Source organism: Colossoma macropomum, unplaced genomic scaffold (assembly GCF_904425465.1).
Source record: "Colossoma macropomum unplaced genomic scaffold, Colossoma_macropomum, whole genome shotgun sequence".
Classification (NCBI taxonomy): domain Eukaryota; kingdom Metazoa; phylum Chordata; class Actinopteri; order Characiformes; family Serrasalmidae; genus Colossoma; species Colossoma macropomum.
In genome coordinates this window covers 27,884,354-27,901,368 of record NW_023494792.1, presented here as the reverse complement: position 1 = coordinate 27,901,368, position 17,015 = coordinate 27,884,354, and the positions used below count along the sequence as shown (strand labels likewise).

General features: G+C 39.1%; 1 protein-coding gene across 2 annotated transcripts; it reads right to left on the bottom strand.

Moving 5' to 3' along the window:
- Positions 1-5,111: 5,111 nt before the first annotated feature.
- cep83 (centrosomal protein 83) lies at positions 5,112-15,436 on the bottom strand. 2 transcript variants are annotated; one of them, XM_036576762.1, is made up of 16 exons: positions 15,363-15,436; positions 14,266-14,471; positions 13,747-13,897; positions 12,607-12,699; positions 11,157-11,288; positions 10,766-11,017; positions 9,510-9,641; positions 9,256-9,370; positions 8,938-9,082; positions 8,525-8,674; positions 7,766-7,841; positions 7,445-7,602; positions 6,464-6,593; positions 6,074-6,177; positions 5,773-5,941; positions 5,113-5,645 (listed from the first exon to the last, which is right to left on the bottom strand). In XM_036576762.1, exons 2-16 carry the CDS (start codon positions 14,469-14,471, stop codon positions 5,481-5,483), a joined length of 2,178 nt encoding a protein of 725 aa, XP_036432655.1. In that variant the 5' UTR covers positions 15,363-15,436; the 3' UTR covers positions 5,113-5,480. The 2 variants fall into 2 exon arrangements, with proteins under 2 accessions (XP_036432654.1, XP_036432655.1); XM_036576761.1 differs by lacking the exon at positions 15,363-15,436 and having other exon boundaries at positions 5,112-5,645.
- Between the last annotated feature and the right edge of the window lie 1,579 nt (positions 15,437-17,015).

Below are 17,015 nucleotides of genomic sequence, written 5' to 3'. Positions count from 1 at the left end.
AAAACACTCTTACCTTTCAATGTAAGTCAATGCAAAGAGATTTTATTCCAAGTGATTTTAGAGCATTTCTACTGGTCCATGCATCATGCAATTTTTACACAACATAAAGGACAGCTGGTGTGTTGAAATGATTTAGAAAATGAAAAATCGACAAAAATGGAGATACATGGTTTTCTTTGGACAGCGACAATATATATTCACCATTTTTGCACTATATATTTATGTACAGAATATCTTAAATATTATCTTAATGTATCTTAAGTGTATTCTTCAAATGCAACTTTAGCTTTGCCTATACTTTGCACAAACATGACAAAAAACATAAATCTGGCAATATCTATAAACAATAGCATTTTCATCAACACACACACACACACAAAAGAAACAGCATGAAACTTTTGTTAAAACTCAAAACCTAAATCATCATATTGAAAACACTTGTAGATGTAGGGGCTTTTTAAATTGTTAACTCCTTTTTAACTATCATATCCCATAATGCTGTGCGGTACAGCTCAATGTCAACCTCAAAGTAATTTGCTGTGATTTTACAGAAAATATCTTGAGTTGATATCACAATAAAATGATGAATGCAGTATTTTACTATGATAAAATAGTGTTAAATATTGTAATATTGTGGCAATAATTTACAGTGCACATTTTTGTAAGAGTTACTTTCTTTGAGACACCTACTAAACCTGGCTATGAGTTCAGGTATGTTACAGCAGGAAATTCACCAAACTATGCTGGTTTTTCCTTTTCCTGTCAGACCAGAGAATAACCTTATAAACCATTATAGTCATAGAACAATATGTTGTGTTCTGCACTTCACCCAGAATTGTGGCAACATTAGCAATTAACAGCACCTAAACAGTACAAGAATTAATAACACGACTATAACATAATATGTGTACATATATATACGGATCAGCCATAACATTAGAACCAAATCCTTGTATCTACACTCATTGTCCATTTTATCAGCTCCACTTACCATTTAGGTGCACTTTGTAGTTCTACAATTACAATAACAGACTAACAGACTGTAAGTTATCTGTTTCTTTGCATACTTTATTAGCCCCCTTTCAACCTGTTCTTCAGTGGTCAGGACCACCACAGGACCACCACAGGACCACCACAGAGCAGGTATTATTGGGGTGGTGGATCATTCTCAGCACTGCAGCCACACTGATGGTATGAGAGGATCAGACACAGCAGTGCTGCTGGAGTTTTAAACACTGTGTCCACTCACAGTCCACTATATTAGTCTCTCCTACTTCGTTGGTTAAACTTGTAGATGTGAAGTTGAGTCAGTAGCTCATCTGTTTGCTGCACAGTTTGTGTTGGTCATCCCCTAGTCCTTCATCAGTGCCCACAGGATGCTGTTGGCTGGATAATTTTGGTTGGTGGGCTATTCTCAGTCCAGCAGTGACACCAAGGCATTTCAAAACTCCATCATCACTGCCTTTTGCACAAGCCACATTTTATTTATGTATATTTTTTCCCAATGTGTTAAATTCAGCAAATAAACAGTGAGTGTGCATTACACACTGAAGTGAAGTGTGTTCTCTGTAGAGGATTTGTTAACTTATTTTCATTTAAAGAATTAAAAAAAAAAGTCATTTGGCCTGGGGGCACAAACTTTTGCATACAGTTGTAGGGAACAGATGATGGTTTGTCATTCATGAATGTAAGAAAGCAAAATATGAAAAATTATAATTTGATGTTGCAATTTGTAATTTTGTAATTATTTATTTATTTAAAACCTTTGTGAATTCCTGGAACTGCATTGCATAAGAGTAAATGGCTGACACTGAAGGTCAAGCACACACAGGAAGACCTCAGAATCAAAAGATCCACAAATCTGCAATACCAGTCAATAACTGCCTTGGTGTTTCAACACCAGATTGCATGAAGCTGCATTAACTGAACAAATAATTGCAAAGAAACTATTAAGGAAGAACGCAGAATAAGAGGAAAAGACTGGATCAAATAACTTTGGTCACGTTCCCAACGTCTGAGCAGTGCTAGTTAATCTTAAAGACCTATGAGTAAGATGCACAGAGTGTGAGCGCATGCTTGTTATTATCAAGCATGGTCTGAGACGTTTATGTTTATCCACAAGTCCTTCTGGTGATAGAGCTAGTAATCCATGACAATCTCAACTGCATGGCTATCTAAGGGTTTTTGAGGCCAGGTTACAGCGTTATTGAACAATGCTGCAAAACCTCACCATTACTTGTAAAACTTGGAGGAGCCCACAGCTGGGAAGCACTAGACACTAGAATTTTAATAATAATAAAGCTAGGATTAAAAATGAGACACATAGATTGTACAGAGGAAACACCATTAAGAATATTCTCTATAAGTCAAAGATTAGTGGTGCTACTGGCTGTGTTGGACATAAGATGTTAGCATTTGGAACCTGGCAGGAGTTCAGAAGGAGTACAGGGCAGGTTTAGGATGTTCGGGAGCAAGTTAGAAGTTCATGAAGAGGTTGGTTGTTTTTGAAGCTGATTGATTATAAATTATGGAGATGAACAGGATAGTAGACTAATTATTGAAAAATCTTTAGAACATCCAGGTGAGATCATAGCAAGTTGGCATCGAGGTGCACAGCTCAGCTACAGGAGCTGATGTACAACTTGACAAGGAGAAAAAAGTCGTTTGTTAGTTAAGCTTGGAGTACACTTCAGAATTCTAGCTATTAAGAGTCTGCATCTTATAATTGAAGCAGGCCTGACAGATCATAACAGGTGCTCATGTAGAGGCTGTGAGGCAAGATCATGTAACCATCTAAAGGTATTCAGCCACTACTGGACTCGTGCTGTAAATCTGAAGATGACTCCACTTGTCAGAGGGGCTTCATCAGTTCAGATATGGTGTTGTGACCATCTTTGAAGAAAAGTGTGAGTTTGATGGGATCACAGTTGTGAATCAACCACAGAGGTTTAAATGCCAGGAAATCTCACCTCCTCTAATGCAAACATCCTGAAGATTATACTGTGCCTTGATTTACTGCTGTTATACGATTCGATAACCTGGAGTGAGTGAAAACTTTCACAGATAAAGAGATAGTTACACTATGGATTTGTGATGCTACAGTTTATTGTAAAAGCTGGAAAGCTGTTGATGTTTATAAAATACTTCGACAGCTTGTTTCTACTTGATTCTAAACTGAACTTCTGTTTCTCTGAACTAAGTTGGAGGAAGTTACTTAACATCTAGAGTTCAATGTCCTTTACACAATCCTCAGTCTTGTTACATACAATTATACATACAGTTGTTATCCTCAGCACAGCACTGAAAGCTAAAGTGGTGTGACTATAGATAAATGTAGCCAGTGGCAGCATACAATATAGTCCAGTCAAGTAGTTTTACATTAAATTTTGACTGAGATTAAAATGCATGTCATTTTAAGGAATGACAATCCTTTACAGAGCCCTTTTCAAAAAGGTTCAATGTAGAACCATCTATAGCACATTCTCTATCAATCTGAAGAACACTTTCACGATGCAAAGGACCCTTTAATCATGCAAAGGGTTCTTTGCATGTTCATGGTTCTATACAGAACCATTTTATTTACTGAAGAACCCTTTAAGAACCATCAGTGCAGAGAATCAAGAGTGATTCTTTAATCGTGCAGGGCCCACTATCGTAGTCAAGCATATAGTTTGCTACATTTTCTACATAAAGTATTGATAAAATCTGGTTATTTTGTGTTGCAAAATCATGTCTGTAATTTTACTAATGTAAAATGACATTGTGTAGCTAAATGAAATTACAAACTATTTGATATGAAATATTTCCTAGTTTCTACGTGCCCTTTGATTATTAACCAAAAATGAACTTGGAATTCATTTTGTGAATGCCTGCATGTGTGTAATTTGTTATAGTTTTGTCATGCCTGTACATGGAAATGATATTTAATCAAAACAGCTATGAGAGGTACAGGTACCTTACAAAAAGTGCATGCATTAAAATGTGATTGCTTTTTTGCCACATTCCAGAGACGGCATAAACTGATATGTAGAAGACCAGATTGTGTTCCAGATCTTTCCAACTCAAGAATGTAATCTGTGTATGTAGTGCGGTGAAGCACTTTAACCTTTAAGGGCTAGATATAGCTATGGTTCACTGACAAACAGGTTAGTGCAAAAGTTTACCTCTTTGTTTTAAGTTCCCTGCATAATACAAAAGAATTTCAGGCTTATGCTTTTATTTTTTTCAAATACTGCCTTAAGAAATGTTCTTTCGTAACACCTAAAAAAAAAAATCCAAGTTATTGATTTGTCTGGTCAGCATGAACAGTTTCTTAAGCCATAAGACCTGTTTTGCAAATTTATTCACAGTAAAGTTTACAATAAACTGGATCCTTGTCAGCACTGCAGTGACACTGACGTGGTGGTGGTGTGTAAGTATGTGTTGCGCTGGTATGAGTGGATCAGACACAGCAGTGCTTCTGGAGTTTTCAAACACCTCAGTGTCACCGCTGGACTGAGAATAGTCCACCAACCAAAAATATCCAGCCAACAGCGTCCGGTGGGCAGCGTCCTGTGACCACTGATGAAGGACTAGAGGATGACTAAAACAAACTGTGCAGCAGCAGATGAGCTATCGTCTCTGACTTTACATCTACAAGGTGGACTGACAAGGTAGGAGTGTCTAACAGAGTGGACAGTGAGTGTATAAAAACTACATCAGTACTGCTGTGTCTGATCCACTCGTACCAGCACAACACACACTAAAACACCACCACCACCACCACCACCACATCAGTGTGGCTGCAGTGCTGAGAATGATCTACCACCCAAATAATATCTCCTCTGTGGTATTATTTAAGAGGAAATGTGGTCCTGTGGACCCTGAGAACAGGGTGAAAGGGGGCTAAAAAGTATGCAGAGAAACAGATGGACTACGGTCTGTAATTGTAGAACTACAAAGTGCTCCTGTATGGTAAGTGGAGCTGATAAAATGGACAATAAATGTAGATACAAGGTAGATGTACCTAATAAAGTGCTCAATGAGTGTATATGTAAAGAAAAACTTCACCTTTAGGATGTTTGAATAAAATCAGCAACGTATCATTTAATTTATATCATTTTGATGAAAAATTATTGCTGAAAGCTCATAATCTATAATACAAAATAACCCAAATGTAAAAACCCACTTTAGCAAAATGTAAAATATGTTTAATGGACAGTTTAAATTCATAAAAGGTACCGAATGAGTTATGGAAGCCTGCAGTGGTAACAAGCATTTCAGATTTGCATGGGAAATGTTCAAAAAGATGACAATGACAAATGCTACATATAAATAATGCAATTAATTTTATAAATATGTCTCTGAAAATTCATCATAGTTCCTAAAGTGTTCATCATGAATAAAAAATACACACACAGAAAAAAATACAGTATTTGAACCTGGATCTGACTGGTCTTTGGCACAGTACAAATGGCTCTAGTCCCAGAGGGTCAATGGGGTCAGAGGTCAGGCAAGCCATTTTGAGGTCCTGCAAGCCTTTCTCTGTCTTTCTCTCTGTCCCGATCCAGAGGAGCAGTCAACTCCTCCAACTGCTGCTGTTGACTACTCTCCAGCTCCTCCAGTCTCTTCCTCAGCACTGACAGCTCCCTCTGGTGCTGCTCCTCCTGGGATGAGGATGAGTGTGGGGGGAGAGAAGAGTTTATCACATAGAATTCAGAAAAGAGGAACAGAATTCAATCTGGACTCCAGATTTTTATTCCTGATGATGAAGTACCATGAAGTTAAAATAACCTGCAGGTTTGAGAAGCTGGACTCAGGGCCTGGGATGAACAAAGAAGGTGGAAGAGGTGTAGAGGCCATGTGATTGCCCAGCAATAGTCGGCGGAACTCACTGTGTCTCCTCTGCAGCTCCTTTAGTCGCCTGCTAAGCTGAGCTTGCTCTTCAGAATATGAAGGATTTCTGGTGTACACACACAGGCATACAAATATATATCACTTATCTAAAATCCTCTACAGGGAACAAAGTTAATTCTGGCAATTTTCTGCAAATTCTTTCAATGAATAAATATCTTTTGCTCAGGGAAAGCTGTACTTTTTTGCCATGCGAGCCTCAATTTCCAATTCTTCTATCTTGGCTTCCAGCAGCTGAATCTTATCCTGTAGTTTCTTTTCTTTAGCTTCAGTCATGGTCTTTCTCTACAAAAAACAAGAAGAAATGAAATGCGTATTTGGCAACAAAAAAAAAAATTCAGTGAAAATACCAACACATATTTAAAAGAATGATCCAATTTACTCGCAGATGTAGTTGATCAGATTTTGCTTCTTTAGTTTAGCACTGGAGCTATGAGGCTAACGATGCTAACAAACACTAGAGGTCAGCAGACACCCAAACTGTTTCCATAAATACATCCCCAAAACTTACAGTTAACATTACAATATCCCATCTAGCCCATTTCAGGAGAGAATAAGAAAAGAAAATAACCTTTTTCTGAGCTAGTGAAGCCCTCTGTAGGCGCTCCTTGGCTTGGCTATATTTCTCCTGCAGCTCTGCCTCTCTTTCCTGGAGTTTGTGTTTTTCCTCCAAACACTCCACCCGCCTTTCTTCCACCAGCCTTCAAGAGAAAGGACAACTAGTAGTAGCGAACGGTATACCGGTTCATCCAGTACACCAGCTGAAATTCTGACAAGTTTGTCATAACCGTTATACATGCCACAAATAACGCGGCAGACAAACAGTGTAAGCTGAGACAGAGATGTTCCATTCTTGTTTCAAATGAAAAAGTCCTTCGATCACCTCCGGCTGTCTAGTATGCTGCATCTGAAGGAGTCCACTTTGTTTTTGAGAGAGTGGACATAAAGAATTGGCCGGTGTTTTGGGGTTAGCTTAACATGGACACCAGACTCATTGCCACGGTTCCTCTTGTACCGCAAGATAAGCTACCTGACTCACTCAGCTGCACTAGATGAGGCCTTTGTGCTCAAAACAAGCCATGGGCCAGCTCTAATGTTTCCCAAATTCCAGCAGCGTCTGACAATCAGGGGCTCAAGTGTATGGGACGCATGTATGAGTTAAATAATTTGACAAATTCAACACAACTGAAGTTACCTGCTTACTCAAAATTCCCATTCCACCTTAAAAGGTTCAGCAGTTTCATTCATGTTAATGTACTGGTGCCAAAATGAAACTGCAGCTCTATTTAAGGCAGAACGGAAAACTGGAACAAAAAGCTGTCAAATAAGAAGCTAACTTCAGCCTTGTAAAAACAACATTTAGCACTGTTCTTGCATGGGATAGGGAATAGCGGGGCAGTGGGTCCCCAGGACTAGGAGAATAATCATTTCTGTGCTCTGCAATCACCAAAAACCTCACATTGCTCTTCTAGCCACAGATTAGAAAACAGGTATTCTCATTCATGCAAGGAAATGATGAGATAAAGAAACAGTGGAAGTTTATAGGGAGTACCTCTCTGCCTCCTGCTGGGTTCTTTCCATTTGTGAGCGAGCACTCCTTAGCTCTTCTCTCACCCTTTCCAGGCTGTCCCTCAGCCTAGCATTTGCCTCCATCAGCTCGCTCTCAGAATGAGACAGAGTGCTGATCTGCAGATTCAGCTCTGCATTTTGCTGAGAGATCAGCAGAAACATGCCATTAGGAAGTAGTCAGGAAGAAACATGGTTTATCATTAACTAAACTAACCAGTTAAATCTCCTTTTTAGACATCAGACACAGATTTCTTTACCCTATTGTGTTATTGAAAGCAGCTGAGTGCATGAGTTTGGTACATACTCGTCTCAGCTCAGTGTTCTCAGTCTTCTGTCTCTCCAGTTCCTCTAGCTGCAGTCCCTGCTGCTGCACCTTAGCTCTGAGAAACAAAGGACACACAGTCATCACATTATAATCATATATAAATAAAATTTAAGAAACAATGTAACAATTTTTTTAGTTACATCTATAAAGTCATACTTTTTTGTGTTGTGTTGTATTTTTCCCCTTATTACATTTCCATTTCCGCTCATTACATTTGTGTGGTTTTCTATACTGAAAACAGTCACTGAATTAAACAGGCTGCTTTTTACAGTGCCTTTAAGCCTGATATATGCAAATGACCTATGTTCTGACTAGCTGTCTTTTATTGTGCTTGATTGTGATTTTATTGTGATTGAAAAGCAGTCTGGGCTGAAATACTCCTTAGAACTTCAGCAAGAAAGGGAGGGGCTAAACTGCTGTAGGTTTGAATAAGAGATTTATGTAAATGCATTCCATATACAGACTACATGGACTTATTTTAAAAAACAAGGAAAATTCAGTTTTCCACGACAGAGGCCCTTTAACCTAGAATCTTTTCAGATAGGTCTGGGCACTTAAAGTTTCAAAAAGCACTATTCTAAAGATCAGTTCAACCTTAGTGGTGTGGGTGAATGGACAACGGACAACCACACTTGTACAGAATTATGATTATTCTTTTGATGAGGTGTAGAACTTTTAAAGAAAAATTTTACTCCATCAAGATACTTTTTCTCTAAACTAAAGTCTGACAAGACTTGCCTGATATTTTGCAGTTCTTTGCGAGCAGCCTCTTCCCCCAGCTGAGCAGAACGGACACGATCCTCCCACTCCTCTTTCAGGGAGTTTCCTGTAGCCTCCTGCATAGCCCTCTGCTGCTCCAGCTCAGAGAGACGATTCTCCAATTCCAACCTGATAAACACACATATGTGAGTATAAAAGCTGCATAATCTGAATACTAGAAAACTAACACTGTTGCTTTTGGGCTTAAAGGAAGGATTAGACGAAAAATCTAAATGATTCCCACGCCAGATGTAGCTATGAGGCTAACATTCCTAACAAACAAAAGTCAATAGTCACCCAGTGTTTATTAGCTGCATTAGCCACGTAGCTCTGGTGCTAAACTAAAAAAAGCAAAATCTTGGCTGAGGTGAGTGGAACATTGTGTAATTTACTTCTCTTCTTGAACAGCAGTCATTTTCTGTATCTCTTCTTCTCTGGCCGCCTGCACCCTGCGGACCAATTCTCGCTCTTTCTCTGACAGCAATTCTTTATTTCTGTCCACAGCTGCCTTCCAAACGTCAATATCGGACTGCAGACCTGAGACGGAAAAAATAACGAAGTCTTTCTTGAGAGTAGGCCAGTAAGAAATGTTTTGTGAGACAAAAAATTAAAAGCAAAAATTAGTTGTTTTTTTTTTTTTAACGTAAAGCAAGGGAGACTGACCAGAATAAAGAAATATGGTGAGAACGTAACAGAATGTTGACATTTACCCTCCAGTTGGGCTTGCAGTGCGTCTCGCTCTCTCTCCACCTCTCCTCTGGCTCTCACGCAGTCCAACTTCACATTAGCCAACTCCAGCTTATGAGTGTGCCTCATCCCTTCAACCTGTTTAATGTTGAATTCAATATTAATATTTAGTGCACTATGTGTATAACATATCTGAGATATAAACATGGAAATAAGAAATAAGCTACTTTAAGATTCACAGTGAAAGTGGTTCTTTGAGCAATCAGAATGAACCCACCTGACTATTGAGGGTGCTGATTTCCCGCTCAGCCTTGTGCAGCTTGCCCGTGAGCAGCGTGTTCTGCTCCTGGGTCGAACGCAGCTCTTTCTCCACACGCTCCAGCTGCATGCGCACAGACTGCTTCTCTGACTGCATCATAAACATACACACTAATCGGTCATCAAAAATAACCACATAAATATTTACACAATTACATCATTACCTGAAATGACTGCTTGTATCATCCAAGGCAAAGAAACCTTTTGTTTTTATTATATTTTGCACTTCGGCCCTGTAAACTGTGAATTTTGTCATTTCAAAAACTGTGGCTACAGATGGTGTCCGCATTCTAACAGTGACTTTCCTTTTGTTTCTGTTGCTTTGCTTTGTTCTGCATATCAAGCGGAATGTCACGTTTTCAAATGTCGTATCAAAACTATAGTGAAAAAGTCCTTGGGCACTGGACGCTCTCTTGATACTTAGTATGAACAGAGATTACAATTCACTTGTATAATGTCCCCTGTGGTTCCATAAGGCTGACATTTTCACTGTTCAGCTGCTGTAACTTTTTGAACACATCTATGCTGACCAGCGACCAACAAAGGAGAAAAGTTAGTATGTTTCTCATTTTCATTACCATTAAAATTATTTGTAAAGCATTAGATCTGTTAGATTTTGACACTTTTTTTGCCCCTCAGACGAAACCAGTGCCATTTTGCATTTTTGCCAATACATTGTGCATCCCTAAAAAAAAAAAGTTTATGCAATCATTTATCAATGAACCTAAACATAACCACACTTACACAAACCATCCAAAAGTCATTTTAAGAATCATTGTTATTTTATATACAACGACAATGTATATTAATACTATTATAAAGCAGACACCAAAAGTTATTTTTAGACATTCTGATCAATATTTGAAGTATTATGAAAACAAGAAGTTATTAAATGATTGATAATACACTGTAATTGTGATAGACACAACAATTTACAAAAAATTAATAGATGTTAAGAGATAAGTAATAACAAGTTAGTGAGTTACCTGCCTTGAGATTTGAACATCACTTAAGTCCTGAAACTTAAAAAACTTTAGCATCTGTCATTTTAGAATCATCAAAATGTTCTGTTCAGCATTCTAGTCTCATAATCTATGAAGGGTTCAAGACACAGAGCTAACATTTATTCATTTTATAAATTTATCTGCAACTGAATTGGTTCTAAATTTTAACACTGCAGTTTAAATAACCTGTAACATTTCTCTCTCCTCTCACCTCCAGGGCCTTTACTGCCGCCTGGGACTCTGCTAGCTGGCGGATCTGGATTCGCTGCACGTTTTCGGCCTGAGCTCCCGAGCTGTCCCTCTCTGCGCGGAGCTCAGCCACCTCAGCCTCCAGGCCACGGATTCGCTGGTGCAGCTGGGCCTTTTCCCTCAGCAGGGCTTCCACACGCTTCCCATCCCGCGCAGGGTCTGTGCTCTGCAGCTGCGCACTCAGCTCCTCCTTATCCCTCTCCAGACGCGCCAGCTGAATGCGGTACATCAAACACACATGAACACTAATCATCACGGGATTGTAACAGTATGAAACACTTGGCATGGATAAATACACTGCTATGTGTAACACACTAAACACAAAAGCAAGTACACTCTTACAGAAGACATACATCAGCACTGTAACGTATCTTCCTCTCTTCCAGGAGGCGTTCATGTTCCTCTCGCTGATGATCAAACTCCGATTTGAGGAAGGTGAGGTCGTAACGCAACTTATTGTATTCAGATCTGTACTTCTCTGCTTCCTGCGATAGAAACAGGCCAAAAAAGTGAGATTAATAAACTACTCTACAGGGAAGGACTGTAATTCTTTCTCATACCAGTAACAGAGACCTTTGTATGTAGGCCTGAGATGATTAAATCGCTGATAGTTTCCATGCATCATGATTGTCAATCAAGCTGGACGATATAAATATTACTATACACACTATCTGCGACTTTACACAAAAGTAATTATATTTGTTTTCTTTTAATGCCCATTAGTCCATGTCCTGAATCAGCCCTGATATGTCATTTGGCTTTAGAACACCCTGTGGTAGCAAAAAACGTTTCTATTTGCTGGTTAAACTGATAAAGCAGCAGATAAAGTGCAGCAGCCTTCCACACATGGAACAACTTCCCTCATGAAACATCAACGAGAGCCTAAACCACATATTCATTGTAATTTACATCTATAGAAAAAAACTATAGAAAAGAACAATGCACAGCTATAGTAACAGGAGCTTTTAGACTACATTACATGGTTAAGACTTAGCTGTTTTATAATTTAACAAGAAGCAATTTATGCACTGTAAACACGCAATTCAGTAGACCTATACTAAAAACTAACCAACCATATGAAGAATAACCAAACCATAGCACACACAGAGTTAGGTTCTGACCAGAAAGCATGTTTATTTTCTCAGGTTTAAGCAGGCATGGCAGGTAGTGTAGTGTTACCCCACAGCCACAATACTCAATCATTCAGCTACCCCACTGCTATACCCCCATATAAACAGCCAACACATCACACCACACAGTGTGAGTGTGTGCTATTTCAGGACAGATTTGCTATAGGATTGAATCAGATTCATTCTTTCCTATATCCAGTGAAATATTTTCTGCTGATATCGGCCCAAAACTAATATCCATCAGTGCAAATATGTCATCTTAAATTGCAAAGTCAACTATCCTAAGCAAATACTGGTTATTATTTTAACAATGAATATACTTGGCATGGGTTTCCATAGTTCATGCAGCCAATATATCTATTATTCAAGTTCCAAAAACCTAAACATGCATCACCAGGCTAAAATCTATTTCATGCAAGAGAAGTCTATTTGACATTAAAGCTTGAACTGAAGTATCACTTGATGCACGGTGCTCTTCAAAAGTATATTTACATACACTCCATAACACCCTCAACAAATCAAGTTATTTTATCTATCCTAATCGTATGCTAGTTCCAAATCCGCTCTTTCCTCATCTTAGTAAAAGTTTGTCCTCTCTTACCGGGGTTTACAGCTAGAGCTGTGATGATGATGATGTAGTTTCCTTAGAGTGAACCTACTGGAGTTCTCTTACCTCCTCTAGCTTACTGAAGCGCTCCCTGATAGGAGCCTCCATCTCCTGCTGGACCTGGGCTTTCAACAGCTCCAACCGCTGAGGGGTCATCACCTACAAAGGACACAGATGCATAAATCCCAATTAAAATCCCAACAAATATTTATCTATGAACTTGATACCTGGTATTTCTGATCATGATAGCATCAGTTACTGGTGTTCCTCTGTCTGAGTGAAAGAAAAGTGGAACGAAATAACATATAAAACCATCATTACCCACAACATGAAGCGTGCACCAGTAACACAGACCCTGGTGAGACATATTATTAAATGAATTCTGTTCTTTATCAAGTCTTACCATAAAATAAGAGAAATAACAGAACAGCAAAAATAATAGCACAACTGAACACAGAGTTGCACAATTAAGCAATTTTGCTGTTTCGTTCTGTGCCCCAAGTAAGCCTATGGGAGGTCATTTTTACACCTCCCTCTACAGAGCTTAGTGTTTTCCCTCTTCCAACATTCTGAGTTCAACACATTAAGGTCTTTGTAATTAGCCTGAATTAGGTGTGTTAAATGAGACAGAAATGTTAAATGAGGCTAAACTCTTCAGGGCTGTGGCCCTCCTGGAATAGGGTTTAACACCCCTGCTTCATGCTGCTTTGAACACTGTACAACCTTCAACTTGGAAACAGCCAATCAGTCACACAAATAGCCACTGCTAGTCTGAAATCTGGGCTATATGCACCTTACCTATATCTTCTAAACACATCTGATGGCATAGTCAAAATGGCAGTGTGTGCAGGTAAATAAATTTCTTTGCACCACTGTTTTACTTCACAAAATGTCATTTGTTGTTTCTTGCTGTGACAGCATTAATATAGGTTCCGTCTTTTCATCGATTTGCGGGTGGGCATTTGTGGATCAGAAGTTAGAAATACCGACTTGGAGATATGTGACTTCTAGGGAACGATGGAATGCAGCGATAGCAGCACAGATTTCTTAGGAAACAAAGGCTTTTGTTTGGATAAAAATGCTGGATCATTTCTTTCAGATACAACAAACAGCTGAAATATTATAGTTATTAGTCCTGTCTAACAACAGAAAACAAGGCACAAGGCACAAATGCACAATTCACTCCTTTAAATGTTATTTTCCTACCTGCAGTTTGAGTTCTTCAAGCTCACGAGTTTTATCCAACAGCTCTCCTCTCAGCTCTGCCAGCAGCAGCTGCAGTTTCTCCTGACCAGCCTGCTTCTCACTCAGCATCCTTTTCAACTCTGACTGCACCCGCGCATACTCATCCTGCAGTCTACACAGATATACACTTAAATCCAATAAAGCTCGAGACCAGGGGTGGGCAATCTGGTGATAGTTATCATTACTGTAAAAAATAGCATCACATTACATAACAATATGCTTTTCTGATCAATACTGTATTGTAAGATCTGTAAGATCAACTGCTGGTTCTTTTTTTGTCTGAAACAACTGATCGAACATCAGAACAGCGAATTATAATAATGCATATTGTGTATCATGAAAATGTGATGTTATATTCTTGCCTTATCACCCACTCCTACTTGAGACTATTACTTTGGCCTGTGATTTTCAACCATAAACATAATTAAACAAAACCACCAAGCTCATATTCTCTGCCTCACATAGTTGGACGTTGCGTACCTCGTGTGCTCAGCCTTTAGGGTCTGGTAGTTGGTTTTGTGGTTCTCGCAGCGCATCCTCTCATCGATGAGCATCTTCTGCAGCTCCATGTCCGAGCTGCTAAGTCCCACAGGCCCCCCTAGCAGAGCTGCCGCTCTTCCAGTCCCACCAGCTTCCAGGTTCGGAAACATGGCAGAGGAGGACTGGCCTGCTGCAGGGCCGCTCATCTTGTTTGCGAGAAATGACAGAATAAGAGGGTGTATGAGATTCTATAGCTTCTCCACTACCAATGGGACCTTCTTGTGACCTTGACAAAAGAGAACAAGTCCAATCCTGCCACTCCTGTTCTCTTAAGCCTCTTCAAACGAGAGGGAAATTGCAAAGGATTATTGCAGATTTTGTCAGAAAACTCTTGTTGAGGAGAATGGTCGTGAAACTAGGACCAAATCAGAGAAGAACGAAGCTCCTAATCAAGGCAGGTCGAGCACAATGCTCCTGTTACCAAGGCAGTAAGAGTCCCAAAAGGCTCTCGAGTGATTGCCCACTCAGCCACTCAGCTTGCACAGTCATTCTCAAGTGATTTCTCTTCATTTTCTGTTGTGGAAACGTAACGTCAACCAAGCAGCACACGGCAAACAAGGAGGGTTCACAAGTTGTGAGGGCAACTGAAACAGACAGTATGCAGAGCGGCACGACATGCACAGCTAGTTTATAGGATCTGTGGTTTTTGTTGACATCTCTTAAGTCCCCTCAAGTGGAGTAGCTACGTGATTTACCGGCTATAGCTCAAAAGAGGAAATCCAACACACTTTACCTAATATTTAGAAGCTATACAGACATGTTTTCCTGAACACATATCCTGATAGGTCTCTAAACTCTGTTTAAACGTGGCGCCTTTTGCCCGACCTTTAAACCGACCCAACAAGTTCAAGCCACTCTCGTTAGTTAAGTAACTTCGGTTAGCAAACTAGCGAGTGTTCTTGGTCACTTTGGCAGGCTGTGGAGATTAAAACAGGGAGAACGTGGCCTAAACTGTAAAGAATGGATGTTAATGGTGTATCTTCTCTTGCTGAAGCCGAACTAAATGAACGCTGTGTAATAAATATAACCTACATTACCTCCTAGCAACTACCAGACAGCACTGTCTCCTGCTCACATCCTCAATATGGCCGCCATCACTGAGTGAAACGCTTTCAAAATAAAAGTCCAAAAGTCACATTAATTGAAGTCTGGAATATGATAGCATAATTTGTATTCGTTTGCCTTCGTGGCTCTCATCCTGCTCATGTAACGGTTTAAGCAAGCGCTATGAGAAAAGTATAAAACATAATGATTTTAAACATTTTTTTTCTTGGTGAAACTTTTTTTTCCTTCTGAAAATTGGGTTTGTTCGGTGACACTAATTTAACAGCAGAGGGCGCCAAAATTGACCTTTTTACTTTTAAAGTCAGCTCCACCAGCATTGTGACTGTTCTGTAATCTTATTTTCTGAGGATGACTAAATTAAGATTAATTGATTGATTGATGAATGAACGGGTTGAAAGGATGAATGATTACGTATAGTTTGGGTCAGTGGCATAACTAGGATTTTATGGGCCCCAGTGAAAAAAAAATACAAACATTGCTTTCAACAAAAATAAATGACAGTGATTTGCTATTTGCTTGTTTACTTACCATTGTTATGTCTCAAACAAACAAGTAGATGTATTGAAATATGTATATGTATATATATATATATATATATATATATATATATATATATATATGTGTGTGTGTGTGTGTGTGTGTGTGTGTGTGTGTGTGTGGTGAGGTATGTTTATAAGAAACTGTCTCTTTCTGTGAGTCATGGGTGTAAATTTGTCATAGTATCTATATGTGCCGCTATGTGATGCAACCAACCACCCCAAGTAGTTTTGGAGTGTGAGAAACTGCAGACATTTCAGTCTGATCATATATGGATGTTTTTGAAGCTTCAGACTGAGTGTCTTTAAATAATGCAACACAAACGGCATTGTAGATCTTGGCAAATGTCTCCTTGACTTTCCTCCCCCCTGGAAGCCGACTACATCATGGTTACTTTGGCCATGTATTTGAATTCTCAAGTTTGCATGTTGGAAAAGTTATTTTCGTAGATAGATGTGGGTCTGTGGGTATGCTAAAACAGAGACAAAAATATCAACACACTAAGGCAAGTTCCTGTGTTTTTAGGACTGATCTGGAATAATGCAGCTACCTAGGATGTACAGCACCAGAATGTTGTCAATATCATCTAATCATCCATTCTAAATGAGTCTGTTATATTTTATTCATAATTCTGTGGTGTTTTAAAGTAATATCTGACAGGCTAAATAGCCCTGTGCTGCTATGGGCTTCAGATTGCCTTAGGTTACTGTAACTTAGTATTGTGACCTTGTGACAGGAAAATCCTTTCCTGTCATTTTATGAATCAGCCTTCCTCTGTCTAATAAGTCTCTGGAAAAAGTTACTGTATTTCTGTTTCCAGTCTTTGTTCTACCACTGGTGCTCGGTAGTCAAAACAAGACAATGATTGAGACAATTTGTATGTAGAAGCTGGCCCACAGCTACAAGATTTGGTTTTAATTAATGCAACTAATTGTGCCTTTTCCCGTTCTTTTGTTAGCATCAGTAAAAAGGGAGTATTGGAATGAGTGCAGAACAAATAACATTAAAATATCTGGTTCAAGGATCAGAGAGGAAAGCCAGAAAGTTTACATTCTCATGGACAGAAAAAAACGAGACTCTAAACATTC